General features: G+C 42.8%; 2 protein-coding genes across 2 annotated transcripts in view; one reads left to right on the top strand and one right to left on the bottom strand.

The window, feature by feature from the left end:
* Positions 1-950: 950 nt before the first annotated feature.
* Positions 951-16401, bottom strand: part of T265_05293 (hypothetical protein) — a gene marked incomplete at both ends in the record, with an annotated part of 33216 nt that continues 17765 nt past the window's right edge. Inside the window, 3 exons of the mRNA XM_009170268.1 lie at positions 951-1236; positions 5826-6204; positions 15119-15476. Coding sequence (XP_009168532.1) covers positions 5834-6204; positions 15119-15476 — 729 coding nt within the window. The remainder of the gene's footprint in view (positions 1237-5825; positions 6205-15118; positions 15477-16401) is intronic.
* T265_05292 (hypothetical protein) lies at positions 2293-7769 on the top strand (the record flags this gene model as incomplete). Its single annotated transcript, XM_009170267.1, has 3 exons — positions 2293-2435; positions 4534-4687; positions 7527-7769. The coding sequence occupies 3 exons, from the start codon at positions 2293-2295 to the stop codon at positions 7767-7769; spliced, it is 540 nt and encodes a 179-aa protein (XP_009168531.1).

Below are 16401 nucleotides of genomic sequence, written 5' to 3'. Positions count from 1 at the left end.
CAGTTGCGGTGACAGTCATATTGGTGAAACTAACCAGCTTTGAAATAATTCGACAAACAGCCGAATACCATTCAAAGTACAATGAAACAAACCTACCCTCGATAAGAGCGCTTTAGTCCGGTCCTGTCAGAGATGGAGATCACCTCTAACTCGCAAAAAGACTGCTTTAAATGTCTTCCAAACGGAATTACTCCATTTCCAAAAGAAGGGTAGATGAGGAAACAAAACTCTAGGGTTTTTTTCAAATTCCGATACTAGGCACGTGTAGGACTAATTCCACAACCGTAAATCTACAACCCTAACTGATCGTAAGATGGCTGCGGATCCCAAAACATGAATTTTATCTACTTGACGCCAACTTGACCAGTACACTCTGAAGAGGTTGCCTGAAAGAACCGGTCAAATATGGTCCCTCCCTGGCCGGTGCCAAAGATTCCTACGGCATTTTAAGAATCACGCAGTGCTACCCATTCAGTCCACATAAATTCCACAATCGTTGATCAGCTGCGTAGCAAATGCAAGGCTATATGTGCTTCGTCGTCCTCAATTCAGCTGAGCTCCGGCAATATCGGTCACAACCAAAAAGTAACATACATGTTGAAACTTATTGGGTTATTAGTCTATTCACCTCCGGATACACCATTAGATGAGTATGCGGCGCACTTAGATGGAACACTGCTATGGTGACCCTACGATTTCGATGGTCCACTCCTCGACTTGTTGCTGATGATAACAGCAATGTTGGGAGCCTTGAACGAAAGGGTCACAATCTTCCCTAGCTTCGTCAAATACCTCGGTATTGCTAGCAATACCGAGTTAAATTTGAAAATGCCTGCTCCAGAGAAAGGGAGGGACAGAAAGCGAAACATTGCCACTCGTAGAACGCTCTCTCATCGTTCGCTATAAAAGGACCACATCCGACCTAAATCAGATTTAAAAAAGAAAACGTTATCACATGCATGATATAATCGACGTACTGATCTGGTTGTGGGTTCGGCCGAAAAAACTGACGTCAAAATATGTAAAAACAAAATTTTTGTGGATGGAGGAGTAAAAGTGGGAAAATGGAAACAAATTATCTCTGATCATACAGCACGACAAACGGTGCAGGGTGCAAAATATCAGGAAGGGTAAAATATGGTACAGATGCTCCGAAAATCATATGCGAAAGGATGTTGTGGACAAACTGTGATTGACAGATTCATTGTTGTGATTGCTAATGATGAAACGAAATACCTGAAAGATAAAATGAAACCATGTCAAGGAGTAGCATAGGTGGCAGATCAGTGTATTATTTGGCAGAACACTCAGTTTGTAGAACAAAAAGTGGTCGTACCCAGCTATCGAGTGAGGAAGTTTATTTTGTACTCAACTGTATTTATTCAGATGCATCTGACTCGGTCGAACGATCTGTTTTTTCTGACACGCTTGTCCATCAAGGAACAACGTCATGATCATCCGACGCTCGGGCTTCAATCATCCACCTGTTCAGACCTGATTAAACATGCGCACCGAGCGTGCGCTGGTGGATTAACTCGTTTTTCTTGACATTTAAAACGCACGCCGTTCAAGATGCTCCGAAAATCATATGCGAAAGGATGTTGTGGACAAACTGTGATTGACAGATTCATTGTTGTGATTGCTAATGATGAAACGAAATACCTGAAAGATAAAATGAAACCATGTCAAGGAGTAGCATAGGTGGCAGATCAGTGTATTATTTGGCAGAACACTCAGTTTGTAGAACAAAAAGTGGTCGTACCCAGCTATCGAGTGAGGAAGTTTATTTTGTACTCAACTGTATTTATTCAGATGCATCTGACTCGGTCGAACGATCTGTTTTTTCTGACACGCTTGTCCATCAAGGAACACCCCAAAAGTTTGTGAACATAATAAGTTCTTTGTTTTCAGACCTTCGAGGTTGCGAGAGTGTGTGGGGACCTCTTCAAAAGCTCCTGTACAAAAAGCTATATCTATTCATATTCAGTTTCTCAATCGACGAGAATGAGAGGAGAATGGCAGAAAGTCTAAAACATCTGATGTTCAACTGGTCATTGAAGAAAATCTTGTGGATGTGGAACATTCTGACACTATTAAAGAGGAGAGCGCAAACATTCCATAGTGAACTAACCGAAGATGTCCCGTCTTTTGGAATGCGTCTTGCACCCGAATTGCAAGGTTATGCTTCAGGGCGTGCAGGCGCTTAACACCCCACTTACAATTCAAGGAGAGACACTCGGAGTTGTGATGTGTTTAACGTATCGTGTAAGCTGTATAGATTTTGAATAACACATGAAGTCAACCGATGAAGCCAATATACGAGGTTCTGAAGCTCGGGTCGCGTTCGTTGATTTAAGACGTCTATGGTGGCTTAGCGGTACGCGTATGGATCTCAAGGGACATGTGTATCAGGCTAAAGTGCCAGCTGCTCACTTGTGCGTTGTGGGACGTGATTTATGGGAGCAGGTCGACTGTGATGGCTTCAGGTCTCCGATAATCGTTGTATGGGAACAATAGCTCGTGTGGAGTGATGCTGTCAAAGCCACATCAAGACACTTAGAAATTGGGTGTTTGACTGTGCAACGAAAACTTCACTCAAAGCATGTCCCGTGCTAAGCGCTACGGTGACTTGGTATTCGTCGTCCGTTCACCAAAAAGGGTGCCAAGTTCAGTGGCGCGGGCACAGAGGCTCCGTATTTGTGACGTGGTAGATAGACAAGAAATACGTTACGAATTTTCTGACGGTGCGACAAGCCTTCCAGGAGGGAGACCGAGTGATACCGTATGGTTTAAGACGGTGCAAGATGAGGCTAACCAGTGCTAATGGTGTTCTTGCTGCCACTCTACTTCTGGCTTGCCTGGGGAGTGTCAGAAGTAGGAACTGATTGCAGATTAACACTGGGCCACTCTTCCGTACACTTTTATCCTTTTCTTCACAATAGAGTATTCACATGAATTATGATTGTACAGTAACGAAATATCAATGGTAAACACTGATGTGTTGTCGATGAATATAAGTTATAGTTGAAACCTCAAAATGAAAGAATTAAGCACTGGATGGAGAACAGGAATCGTGCGAATACTTTCTCATAAACAGTTTACTGAAGTGAGCACCGGAGTTGATCTAGTTTAGTGGTAAGGCACGCAAAATCGATGTACGGAAATAAAAAATCTGCACAATCTGTAGGTATACACGCAGCGTCTGTTTCTCACGCAGACAAATCATAACTTCTTGCTATATTTTAAATGTAGAAAGATGAGTTCGTCAAAACCACACCGCCTGAGTATTCGAGAAAATGTGTTTATGGAGCCAATGTTTTTATTCTTTTGATTCCGAATTAATTGCTTGTAACAACTGCTCAATACTCATACATTTATTTGCTTCGTTTTAAGTGTGTTCGTTCCACTATTATGCCAGACGGTAAGAATTCAGGATGAGTGAGGAGTTCGAAAGATATCCTATTAAGACTGATGCAAATGTGAACATTTTTTTTACATGTTCCTTGCGTTCAAACAGCAATGTGATCATCTGAAAAGTGAGACACACTCGACGTTTTCAATATGTAAGTCAATTTCACGAATTCGAACCCGCAGCACGCTCCATTGGAATATCCATCTCCTCCCATCTAATACTACACTCTACCACCTTATACGAAATTACAGTATACCATGGCGTGTGACAACATATCCTATTGCCACGTACGATACTTCATCATGATATACTTTCTTAGACATTAACTTCCCAGTCGTCGATCACAAAAACCAACATGTGTTTATGGAGAAACCAGCGCAATTATTCAGCCTACGCACTCCGATAATAAGGCTGCGAACAATAAATCTGGACATGGTGTGTGCGCTGTTTAACCATGACCCGGAAAGAATCACGTGACTCGATGCAGTAAGCGCGACGAAACACATTTTGTTGTTTCATATGATCATCATTGGAAGGCGCGAAACCCGGCCCTGCATTTATAGTTAGACCGTTTTTTACGATGCTTGCTTCCACAGGTCACTTTATTCTCATCAGTGGTAACAACATGATTGCCGTCGGTATTACTACTGATATTTAACACGATACAGAGCTCCTCCAATAATATATACTCCCGAAGACGACTGGAGCACCGCTTATCTGAAGTTTTCTTATAAAAGGGACTTTCAAGGAGGTTGAAAGTGTATTCTGTGGCACTCTGTAGTATTTTAATGACGTAATATTCAATAGAAATCAGGACTCTGACCTCAGGAAACTTGTCTAGACCTTGAGAAAAAATCTTATCCAATCAAGAAGTGAAACAAGTCGACAGAGAAGACAATTTTCCAAGCGTTACCGTTTGTGTATCTTCTAAGCCACCAGTGAAACCGAGAATTCTGTGTGCAGCCTTTTTCTGATTCCAGTTCAACTTTCTGGTGAATGTCGAATTCAGGTGGCTGTAGTGTAGAAATGGACCTAGGTGCTTGCAGTTCAGAATGGAATTGCTCGTTTGTATCAGCGCAAAAGGTAACATTTCATGTGTGTTTTTAATTCACTCGTGCAAGAACCGGAATCGGACCGTTTCGAAAATGTCACGAGTTTTTACCTCAACCTGTGAAAAATAATGTCAGTTTCCCCCAGGTCATAGTTGCAAAATCACATCACATCAAGCAATCGTTGAGCATTTTCGAAGTCAAACAACTGACGTTGTGGGGAACCGTTTGTTACACGGAAGAAATGGAAGAATATATTTCTCTAAGATGGCCCAAGCCGGATTTTCCAGCACGTTCCCTGCAGCAGTCGATACTTCTTGTAACACACTTCGCAACTGTGTTATGCATTCCGTTTTCTTTGGTCGAAGTTCAAACAAGTAGCTGTGGAACGCATAAATCAAAAGCTCTAAACCAACAGAAAGGCGTGTTGCCACAACAGCTTGTCCATTAAGCTTGGTAACCATCAATACGAGGTATCACTAGGCTTAGTTAGGACTGTGATTTGCGCATCGAGTGTGGATTTCACAGTCCACCCACAGATCTTATCGCGTGAGGAAGATCTCAGAACCTGAAACAATAAAATCTGACTTTAGAAGCAGTGTGTTTGAAAGTTCCTACCATTTAAACAGGAATATGAGATCATAAACGAACCAGACAATTACTCAAGCATCGTCAGTCGCTCTGTTCATTTGGTTTACCCAATTCTTCCGTACACGGGATAAGAGGTTTATGGATAAAAAAGAACAAAGACGTATTACTTAGAGTTTCAATTATTTCATCAGCCAAAAAACTACAAAATGTGGTTCGGAAAGTCAAACTCAACTTTGAAATGCCATTTTTCAATAACCTTAGAGTAAGCGCAAGTTTGTTTCTCCAAAGTTGTTGTTGGCAAAGTGAGCTGCCGTTTTTAAAAAGTTCTGGATACCGAAGCGCTCCTTTTGTAAGTTTCATCTAAGGGCGGATCATCACATAACTGAAACAGTGTAATGCGGAAACTCTATCAGCTTCGAAATACATGAATGCCCATGTTTCTTGAACAACAGGTTTTTCCGAATATCATCAGGCATGCACTTTGAACCAACAGCCTACGGGGTACAAAATATTTTCCGGTCTACTGTGCCAAAAGTTTCCCAGTGGGAGGATAAAAAACCACTAGCGGAACAGTTGTCTGATTTCACTCACACAAACATCTTTACGAAGTGACTGCTAAAAGCTATTTGTTTAGAACTCAAGTCTTTTCTCAAATACTCTAGATTCAGTTTTTTTACGAATCTGGCGTGTTGGAATGTCCCAACAACGGATATGGAGAAAAAATGATCATTGACCTTCTACAGCACACACAAATGAAAACAAGGATGGCTTACTTGTCTATTTATACTGGAGGTTTTGGTTCTTCATCCTCGACAGTGATTATGCGCCCACTCCGCCTAACACTTGAGGAGCTTGACAGATTTGCTCTGGACTCTGTTAGATTTATATCACGTGATCGGTCATTCTTTCCAACGACCGGGGCAGATTCGTCGTGCCTATTCTCTTCGATGCCACATTCCGTGAGGTCTGTGTTCACACTGTACTCAGAATTGGAGACAGCTCGATACCGGGTTTTGTAACAAGGGCCACACCGCGATGTCGGATGACCAGCATATAGTACAGCCACTCCAGCAGTCAATGAACCGATAAACTGCATCAAACTCAGAAACAAGAATGCCGGTCGATAGTGAGTGGTATAGTCTCGAATAGCACCTGTGGACAGCAATGTGAAATAAAACTTCAGAAATCACCAGGCGTGAATAGGTAACTTACAAAGCTCAAGAAGCTGGATACAGTCTCTATGCACAGCAAATACCAATAACAATAAGTAATGCAGGATGGGATTGATGGAAATTTTGGTAGAAAACCTACTTAAAATGAATCCAATAAACGTTAACTTTTTGAGCTTTTGACAGCTGGTCTCGATCTTCTAAGATGATTGTTTACTGATCCGCACGCCGTTCATAATAGCTTTAATGAAATACTCCAAAGGGTTTCGTAAGTTACGTCCCGTGCCTGAGCAGAGATTTGACGACGTTTCTTTCAGATGAATACCCAAGGGTGAGAATAGTTCTTAAAGTATTTTTAACAACTGTATAGAATCTGACCTTCTCTCAGAGGAGCTGCATCAACCTGTGCCAGGTGTCTCCTTAGTATCAAAAAACGTGGGTCGGATGCAAATGCATTTATTCAAAGAAAGCTTGGAGACCCTCAACTACACCAACTACTTTCAAATCTGACAAATTTGGCCTGATAAATTGGTTTCCTTGAAATAATGTTTCAACCCGTCTTTCTCGGATTACTTGGGAATTGATTATCACAGTCAAGTTACTAAGCTTGCTTGAGGTCCAAAGCCATTTGTTGCGTTTTGACCCATCTTTACAGTTTATAAACTGGTGATTACCTATTGGAAATTCCACCGAACATACAATCGGGAGGGCATGCATGCTATTCTTTCTCGAACACGTATCACAGCATCCCCAGTGAAACACTGGATCCTGCAAAACGTGGAAGCGGCTAGGCTTGTCAAAATTGAGTTGCTGAGTTGCTTACTACCCACATGATAGTTTTACGAAACGTTTGCGAGTCAATAAACCAATTTGAGGAGCAGATCAAAAGCCACTTGATCAAATTCCAATGTTTGGCACCTAAAAACGGCTTATCTTTGACCTGTAATATGCACTCGTAGCAAATGGCTAAAAGCCATCACTGTATTCTCTTTGGCGAATTCATAATTCTGCCGCCGCTGAATCTTAGTCACCTCCATGAATATTCGGCTGTCGGAGGAGTTCACCCAAACCGCCTAGCCGCAAACAACGGAGCGTCGCAGTGGCAATAACCCACACGTAGTCGACCGAAATGACAGACTGGTGGACACCGTGCGGCACCATGGCAGGCTGTTATTTATCGACGGTATGGATCAGAAGTTCAGCCATGTTCCGGTGTTTGTTTGATGACAGTTTCTAGCACCGCGACCAGAAGATACCTGAGTCTTCATAAGGGAAACTACTCATAAGGTTGCTGAAAACTCTTAGATAGCCCACGACTGGTTCCGTCCTTCTTGGGGCTCATCAGGTAGGCGCAATCCCAGAGGTTCCGTCAACCTTATGTTCTACTCGAACCCAAATTGGACTCATTTACATCTCAATTTGGTTTCCACGAGAGACTCAACTGAATCTCTCGTTTGTGATATTCTTCAACTGAATGTGCTGCACACAGTAGTTCCGTTTATGATAATATACTGCGATATCTCGAATATCGTGCCAGCTGAAACATGAGGCATCCTGTGTGCAGCACATTCAGTTGAAGAACATCATAAACGAGAGATTCACTTGAGTCCCCTATGAAAACCAAACTGATATGCAAACGAGCGTATTTTTCGAATACCTGAATTTTTATAATTCGCTAATGCACAAACTCTGACTACGATGGGCTTTTACAGAGCCTTTTACTTGTTCCCGGTGTTCAGTGCACGAGTGTAGCGTTGTTGCTGATTCTAGTTGCAGCATACCCATTACTTTGATCGTATTGTTGTTGTGCACGCCTAATAATCGGTGGCGTTATCTGCACAGTACCACTTTTTCTGGTTTCCTGCACTGCTATTTTTAATCCTACCTTGAACGTTCCTCCACAACAGCTCTCACTTACATAAAACTACATCAAGCCTTGGCAGAGCTACACCTACTTTAATCATAGTTGGCCATGAAACAAATGCGGTTGTAGTTTTAGCCAGTTCAACTATCACACCCTCGATACTACACTCTGCAAGCAAATTCTAATACATTTCACAACAACCACAAGAGTGCTTCTTCTGATCATGTGGACTTCAGTCGAAATAACGAAATATTGGTTACGCATTTGTTAACTTCGCCTGCACTCGAGACCGCGTGGTACACGAACAGCTTGGGATTGGCCCATTTGACACACTAGGTATCGTCTAGATCAATGTCCGAACAACTGTGTCGCCGCTTTTGGGTGTTCCATTTTAAGGAGTGGACCGCATTTTAATGGACTCGACTTCATCGTGCTGACTTGATAAATTGCTTTTTTCTGTATTTAAAGGAACATAGAAAGTGCGCTGCGGTGGAAACATACATCAATGCCGTCATAATACCCCAGTTGTGAGACGTGCAGATGCTGTTTATATATATATATATATATATCGTACCATTATGTTGCGCTCAGTCAGACTATTAGTAACCTGGTCTGACACCGGGTACTCTTACGAAACAGTGAGAAATAAAAAACAATCGTTCAGTTGTAACATCTTTCCGGTGCATAGCTGTCGTGCCACCCGAAGGATAAGCGAGGGCTGAGACACTGCCAGGTTCTTTAAGTGCAAGAGTTGTCGAGAAGCGGAGGTTGAGTTCGCACCACTGGCCTTCTGATTAGTAACTTCACGCCCAAACCACTGAGCTACCTCGAGCTCAGAAGCAGTCCACACAGCTTATCCATGAGGGGGATAATGAGGATAAAGTAGGAGTGTGAGTCATCACTTCAAATAGGTTTGGGACACAGACGGTATGTACAGGTCCCGTGTGAATCATTCCAATGAGGTAAACGTCCAGTTAATCCAAAAAGTCATTGGTTTTCAAAGCGAAATATTCCCAATGAATCAGTTTACAGTTTATTCCTGATGACAAAGCCGGCGCCCGTTTCCAAGGGATCCAACGGATTACCACGAGTAACGAAGGGATGCGGCCTACCGATGAGCGAGTTACTTGTAGTTTTCGTCGTAGATGCTTCAGCGAGAACTTGTCTAATTCCACCATTTGCAAATTGGTGACGAAACCCAAAATATAGTTGGAAAATATTCGTATATTCCGACAGAAGTAGCCCTGAATGCATCTAACTCAAAGTGCTCGGTGGTTTCTGTTCCACACTCCCCCATCTGAATAGCTTCTTTCAACCAGAAATGGTCACAGTAAATAAACACTTCTAGGGATTTGATTTAAATGTATCACTTGGCACTGACAGCGACACCAAGGATGCCCACAAAACGTTGTGAATCTACTTGCATAATCGAGGAGAAAGACCTGGGACCAGCCGAGTATGAACATTCCAGGTGCCAAAACCTCCAAAAGCTATTGCGTCTACCTTGAAATTTAGTTTCACACAGACCGGACTGGAAAGCCAAATTTTGGCTATCTATGGGTTGAAAGGAAGTTTGAAGTTTTAAAAATGCCATAGTTATACAAACCTTCAACTTATAACTCGCTCACTTTAGACTACATAGTTTCCTCTTGGTGAATTTCGTATAATTTTTGTATGAAAACGTTTTCAATTTCCATGAAATAAGTTTTGCACAGTCAGGTGTAGCGAGCTCCTTAAAAAAGGCCGGACGCAAACAACCGTGACGGAAAAATCTGATTATCGATCGGCTATTGTCAAACGGAATCCAGGAGTCAGATCCTGTTTTGTTTTGTTTTGTTTTGTTTAAAGAACGTGCTTACAGTTATGTGTTAAGGACAACGGTGTGAGGCTTGTGCTGTGACATACAATTGTGCCACTAAACATATTTCGTAAAATACTTCATAAACAGGTGTGCCAACGGTTCGGTTTGGCATGCGCTCCACATCTACAAGGTGTAAAGTGCTGCTGCAAGACTGGGTGGGATCGGTACCTAGCCTCATACTTGCGGATGAGCCGACTGAGGTAGTAGACAAATTTGTTAGTCTCACTGGTCTCAACAAAGTATATATTTCTATCCGAATTAGGAAGACCAGAGGAACTTTCGTGAACCTGCGTCACTTGTTGTGTGAGCTTAACCGCCAGAGGTCGGGTTCACAATGCTGCGGTGTGCACGGGTCAGAAACCTGACCACCGCGCGTCGAGGACACCAAAAGGCTTTCAGTGTTTGACCACCGATATCTTCAGAGCAGTGACCGAGTCTGGTGGGAACATCTGGTCAGCAATGCTGAAGTTCGTCGAATGGTATTCGGGAGAAATAACACCCTTGATAGATAAACTGATCACACTGCAGAGGTTGCGCTGGCTTGGCCACGTTCTGCGTATGCCAATGGACCGACTTTCTCAAAGGGCTCTTTTCGCAAAACCATTCGAAGGGTAGAACCGAGTCAGGGGAGGCCAAACAATGACTTGGCAGAGAAGTATGAAATCCATTACCGGCAAACTCAGCTGCGATGTTCACTGCCGTCCCCTGGGTACGTATCCCGAGAGTGGACACTTCGACGGTTAGAAACATTGTCAGACATGGCCCAGTCGCGCCCTTAGTGCAACCAAGCTATTGCCTTCAGTGTATAGCACCCTGCCCGATCTCACTAGTTAAATGTCCACTAACAACCCTGTATTTAAGCATCAATTACATCAGCTACTGCCCGTCTCCCCAAATCAGCGGTGGACGAAGCTGCAGTAGCTAGAACCACTGTACGTCAAGTACGCTTTCTCACAGCTAGTGATGATAATGTTGCCAAGATGTTGCCGTTGGTGCCGTACGACTGTTCCTACGTCTCGCCAAGGACTGCTGGATAAAGGACCAACCAGAGACAAGCAAAAGTAGGGCAACTTAACTAGGTCTGCAGCCAAAAGATTTGGAATGACCAAAACCTAGATTTTCCGGTCACGAATCGACGACTTTTTTACTTGATGATTCCCTAAAGTAGAGACGGGCAGTTTCAGCATTCGCATATAGGAAAAATATGGAAACATAAAAAATGTTGATTTTTCGAGAAGTTCGAAAATAATAGGTAAATCTGAACTGTTTGCAGTGAAATTGTAAGCAAGTCGTATTAAACAACTGACCCAAATTCACGAACAGCAAACAACTGGCCTTGACCGGATCTGAGCTCATCACGCTTAACGGCTAAATTTTCCATTTTGACAAAACACTTTCTTGAAGCTCAAGGATAGAATGGCAGCTAGAAGACGGCGTTAAGATTGTCGACGAATAATCACCGGAATCACTGGCATTGGGTTCACATGCTTCATGTGTTCTAGTAAGGACAGTCCGTGGATTGGTCCTCGTATAAAAAGTGGAACCTTATCCTGACTGTTGGTTATATGAAACAGTCCTGAAGACCGAACATCAGTAACGTTGAACTGATTTGATAAATGGGTATATTTTACCGGTTACATACAAATTAGTGTTCAAATGGGGCATAGATTTGAAGGAAACTTCGTGATCGTCTCCATCTGATGAGCCCCAAATCGAGCGAAAAGAGCTGTTGGCCATCCGATATATCGCCCACCTGCTCTCCCCAGAGAAGTTCCATTTTTTCATTTTATTGAATGTCATTCGACGTTAATTGTAGAATTTTACTAGGAAATCACGATAGCCGATTCACTTCATCTTTGAGAATTACAGTGTGGAGGCACAAGGGGAGAGATCAGAGTGTTTACGAGATATGGTACTTACCGGCAACGAGTCCACATTAGTTCAGAGCTAAAAGCTATCCTTCAAGCTATGGTGAGAAAGATGTTGCGTCATGGGCCTGGGGAGTTTTACACGCTACTTGACCACATTGTTAGCCGTATTAATCTTGTAACGCACACCATCTGTGTAGGTCACGAATTCATGACCATTGCACTTCTTGAGAGTTGAGCGTGTTTTAGATAATTGCATATTTTCTTCTTTCAGAAATTTAGTTCCTTTTATACATAGGCACCACACTTGAAAGCAGTCTTTTTTCGTGTATGCCGGAAAGGATATCCTGTTTCAGAATCATAACCAGTTTAGCCACGTTGTCATTCCCGTCAAATTCCAACTTCTCTGTATGGACACATTTACTGCCATCACCAGGCTGCTGAAAGCTCGTGAAGTGGCACACTCTTCTGATTAATCGCCATAGCTCGAAGTTGACGGGTCAGATCCACCAAGTTGATTAGTGACGAACGCACATGCCTTTGAAATGGCGTGCAGAGATGCATAGTTGAACACAAAATCGCTAATATTGTTAGTGTTGGAAGTGGTAAGGCGAACCTGATTAAGAAGTAATGGCCATACACAAAGGAGGTTGGTTAACCGGCTGAAGATTCCTTGTTAAAGACAGTCTCCATAGGATTAATGGCGAGCTCCCAATTTGGCGTTACTGTAAGTCAGTCCTTCTGACATGATTAGGATAAAGTCGACTTTTGTGAAGCAGCGATCACCAATGGTGAATTTAGACTGGTTCACCAAAATTCCAGCTCATATTCCAAGGTATTCTATGGAAGCAGACATTTATGACTGAGCTAGAGGAGAGCAAATCGGTGATGTAGGTTCTCGCATGCAGTATATGGGTGAGACGTGTGCCGTACGTAGAGATGTCCGAAGACGTCAGAACGTACCCTCTCCTGCACTTGAACGCGTCGCATTCCATACCCAACCCATTACTGGATACAACGAAGGCCCTAAATACGCGTTGCTTGGAGTGCAACTTTCAACCAGTTTAATCAGCAGAATGGTGTAGTGTAAAACCAGTAATTTGGTAATCTCCCCCACTTTAGAAATTTGTCTCACTGGGGCAAAAGGAACTTTTATTCTGTGGAAGTGAGGCTGAATACGCACAGGAATCTTTCAAACGCAACAGGTCGTTCAATTTCTTTGTAAAACACGCTCTGTTTAAGCCTCGACCAAGTCACATGCTACCTTAAGAGAGAACGAAAATATATCCGACTGGAATTTCTTCAAATTGCAGTACCGGGCACACTTACAGCAGCCAATCTCATGCATTCACTCAAAGTAGCACCCCTAGATTTTTCATCTCATTGTCCTTCGGCCCCATGTATGCACTACATAAAGTAAGACAGAAACAGTCGCATAACCTTGTACGATGTGTAGGAATTCCGTGCGGGAATGCACCATTCGACGCCTCTTGAAGATACGGCCAGTCCCTTGGTGAAAACTCATGTCATTTTTTGGAGAATTACTGTACTTCAAAATATAGTGACGAAAATCCTGGTTAGGTTTTGTATATAAACAATAGTTATTCATTTGATAAAAGTTAGAAGTCCCCAAGTCCTGAAAGGAGCATACTGAGTGGAGTGAAAAGTCCTCCATCTAGGCACAATTTTGAGAACGCATTCAGCTTTACGTAGTGTTAGCTTAGTCCTCCAGCAGCCAAAAATGCGCAGCAGCCTTTTCAACATGGATCTTGGATCAGTTGTCTTTAATGGTTATTTCATTTCAAATGCAGTTAATTGCAGCTGACCAGTTTTCATCCTGATGAGACAGTGCAACCATAAAGCACCTACCTCGGCAAACAAGGATTGTATTCAAGTCTACCCAATAGACCGCCAATGACGTTGGAGTGGGAGGATAGGCTACATATGGTAGTACATATATACATACGGCGTAGTCTGATAACAGTGCAAGTCCGTTATCAATAAACCTAGGCCACCGATATTTGTTTACATACATTCAAGGGCTGTGGTCCACATATTCATTTCAGTAGGCTATACACCGACGTTTATTGGGACGGTGTGCGCATGACACCTGAAAACGGTATACTGATGAGCAAATCATTTGTGTTCTTGAACGTTAATACCAAAGAAAGTCCATGGCCCTCTATTTTTCCCCGCCATCCTTCTGTCCAACTTCGAACTCCCACCTCCTATATCCTCTCGGTGCCCTGCTCTCTGTCCCAAAGTAAAAAAATTAGACTACGTTCAGATTGATCAGACTTTCTTGAGCATTTAAAGACCACGTTCGTCTTGGAGTCAGTTTCACTCTTTCTTCAAGCTGAGTTGTTGTTGTCAGCCTTGAGTTTCAGTACCTTGTTCCCATTCGTAAAACGCCTAAATACAAACGCGTAAACGAAAAAGACGCCACCAGGGTGTCCAAATTGAGTGGCCAGGCTAACCAACTTCGTACGACCATAATCACTTGGTCTTTCCAACAGAGGCAACCCAGTCACTTCGTCGCTTGAACTGCCGTGTATGTGAGAGAATGCCCGTTATATGTCGGCAACAACCTTGTCTCAAAACAGGTTAGTCGGATTACTGTCTTTTATTGCGACGAAAAGCACCGAATGAATGCTTGGAAATGTTTTTAAACTCACTCTGTCTTGGAATTCTATTCGTCGCGGTGTAAATGATAGCTGGTCTAAGCATGGCGTTCTGAAAACTTGGAAGCACAAATACCAAAGTCACCAGTGTGAACCTCCTGGGGCAATAGGGGGCGAATGTTCCAATGCAGTTAAGCGATCACATACGTTTGGCTCAGTCTGCTTTATATGTCCAACTTGGGAAGGCTCGCACCGACGAACAATAGCTAAGGCTATAGCTTGTAGGATTTGAACAATTTAACAGGAATGGTGGCGGAGTGTAAATAGCACGTCGTTTGAAACGTACTACTCATAAGATTGCTGAAAACTCTCCGACAGCTCGCCGTCATTTTAGTTCTTCTTGGGGTTCATCAGGCAGCCATATGCTAACAACAGCCTAGTCTGAAAATGAGTTCATTTCACCAATAAGGTATAAAGTTAATAAAGTAGACATGTGGGAAATAATGTGAAGTCTACCTGAGACACCTAGACCGAGCTTCGAGGCTGACAAAATGCTCACATGAATCAGAGAAGCTTGTGTTTAGGGGAATGAATGATGGGAGGAATTCGCTTACTTTCTGTTGAGATTGTGAGGAAAATCAATAAAAATCGATGTATCACAATCAGTAGTAAACACCACTTACCGGAAAACCACGATCCAAGGAACACACCGACGCCCTTTCCAATTTGAGTTAATCCGATGGTTTGTTTCAGTGATTCAGGCGCGTGCTCACACATATCTGATGCAATCACGGCCTGTTGGGAGATGTAGATGGCAAGCGACACCCCACGTAGACACATGAGCACAGACAAGACCCACAAACTGTGCGCGAAGGCGAGAAGAAATATTATAAGTGAAGAGAAGGAAATGGTGCAAGCCCAAATGATGCCGCGATGAGGTTTGATTCGAGCATGATCAAACACAAGCCCAGTAAGAACACGAACGAAGATCTGCGCGACTCCCTCAATTGCCAGCAACTGGACTGTCGATATCCGACGATACTGAAAGGAAGGACAATAAAATGTCTGTAACCATACGTTACTGTACCTCTTCATTGCTGGAAAAGGCTTTGGAAGTGGATTTCGGAATTGAAGCCGTTGCGTTTCAAACGACCACACTCCAAGCCACAAAATTCTGAATCTGTGACCTGATTTCACATCTAGCTAGTCCTCAGTCCACCGAATTGTCTGCTTGACCATATCACACGGGGCCCGTGCAACAGGCACTGTGATCTTGAATCATTAGGCAATGCACAGTTACGTCTCAGTAACCGTGATTCTATTTGAAAAAAATGACAATAACCTGACTGAACAGGGCTTCTTGCGTTTGGCTTGCCTTTGCTGAATGAAACAATACCAGATACGATGGCTACAAGACTTGTCAAGTGTTAGTTCGGTGAATATATATCACTAAGAATTAACAATTTCTCAGGCTCTTTTGCGAAGAAGTTGGTTGATATTATCACCATCCAAAAATGCCTTGCTTTTCTGGCACTTATTTGTGTGGTCACTCCCCAAAAAAACTGTTTGGGATGAACACTGTTTCAACGAACATCGTAGGCATGAAATCTGGCAACACCAAAAAGATTTCCTATTTTCGAAAATAGATGTTCTAGTCGTTTCGAAGATTCTCATTGCAACTCAATTCTGCAACATTAATTATCGATACGGCGAACCTTTGCAAATGAGTGTATTTCGCTACTTTTGAGACCCCTTTAAGCAACGTCTTGGTGGCTACAGTCACTACTATTCATAAAAATAAATGACAAAGCATCAAAAAATATGAAAGGGATATATGGGAAAGTACCGGATCTGCTTGGTAATGAACGTTAAACAATAAGTCACACCACTAGTAAAGTATCATTTTGATGCAGGCCAGCATCATCACTTGTATGGAATATTATAGATTTCACGTCCATCCGGCCAA

Source organism: Opisthorchis viverrini (assembly GCF_000715545.1).
Source record: "Opisthorchis viverrini unplaced genomic scaffold opera_v5_99, whole genome shotgun sequence".
Lineage (NCBI taxonomy): Eukaryota > Metazoa > Platyhelminthes > Trematoda > Opisthorchiida > Opisthorchiidae > Opisthorchis > Opisthorchis viverrini.
This window is presented reverse-complemented; position numbering and strand designations above follow the sequence as displayed.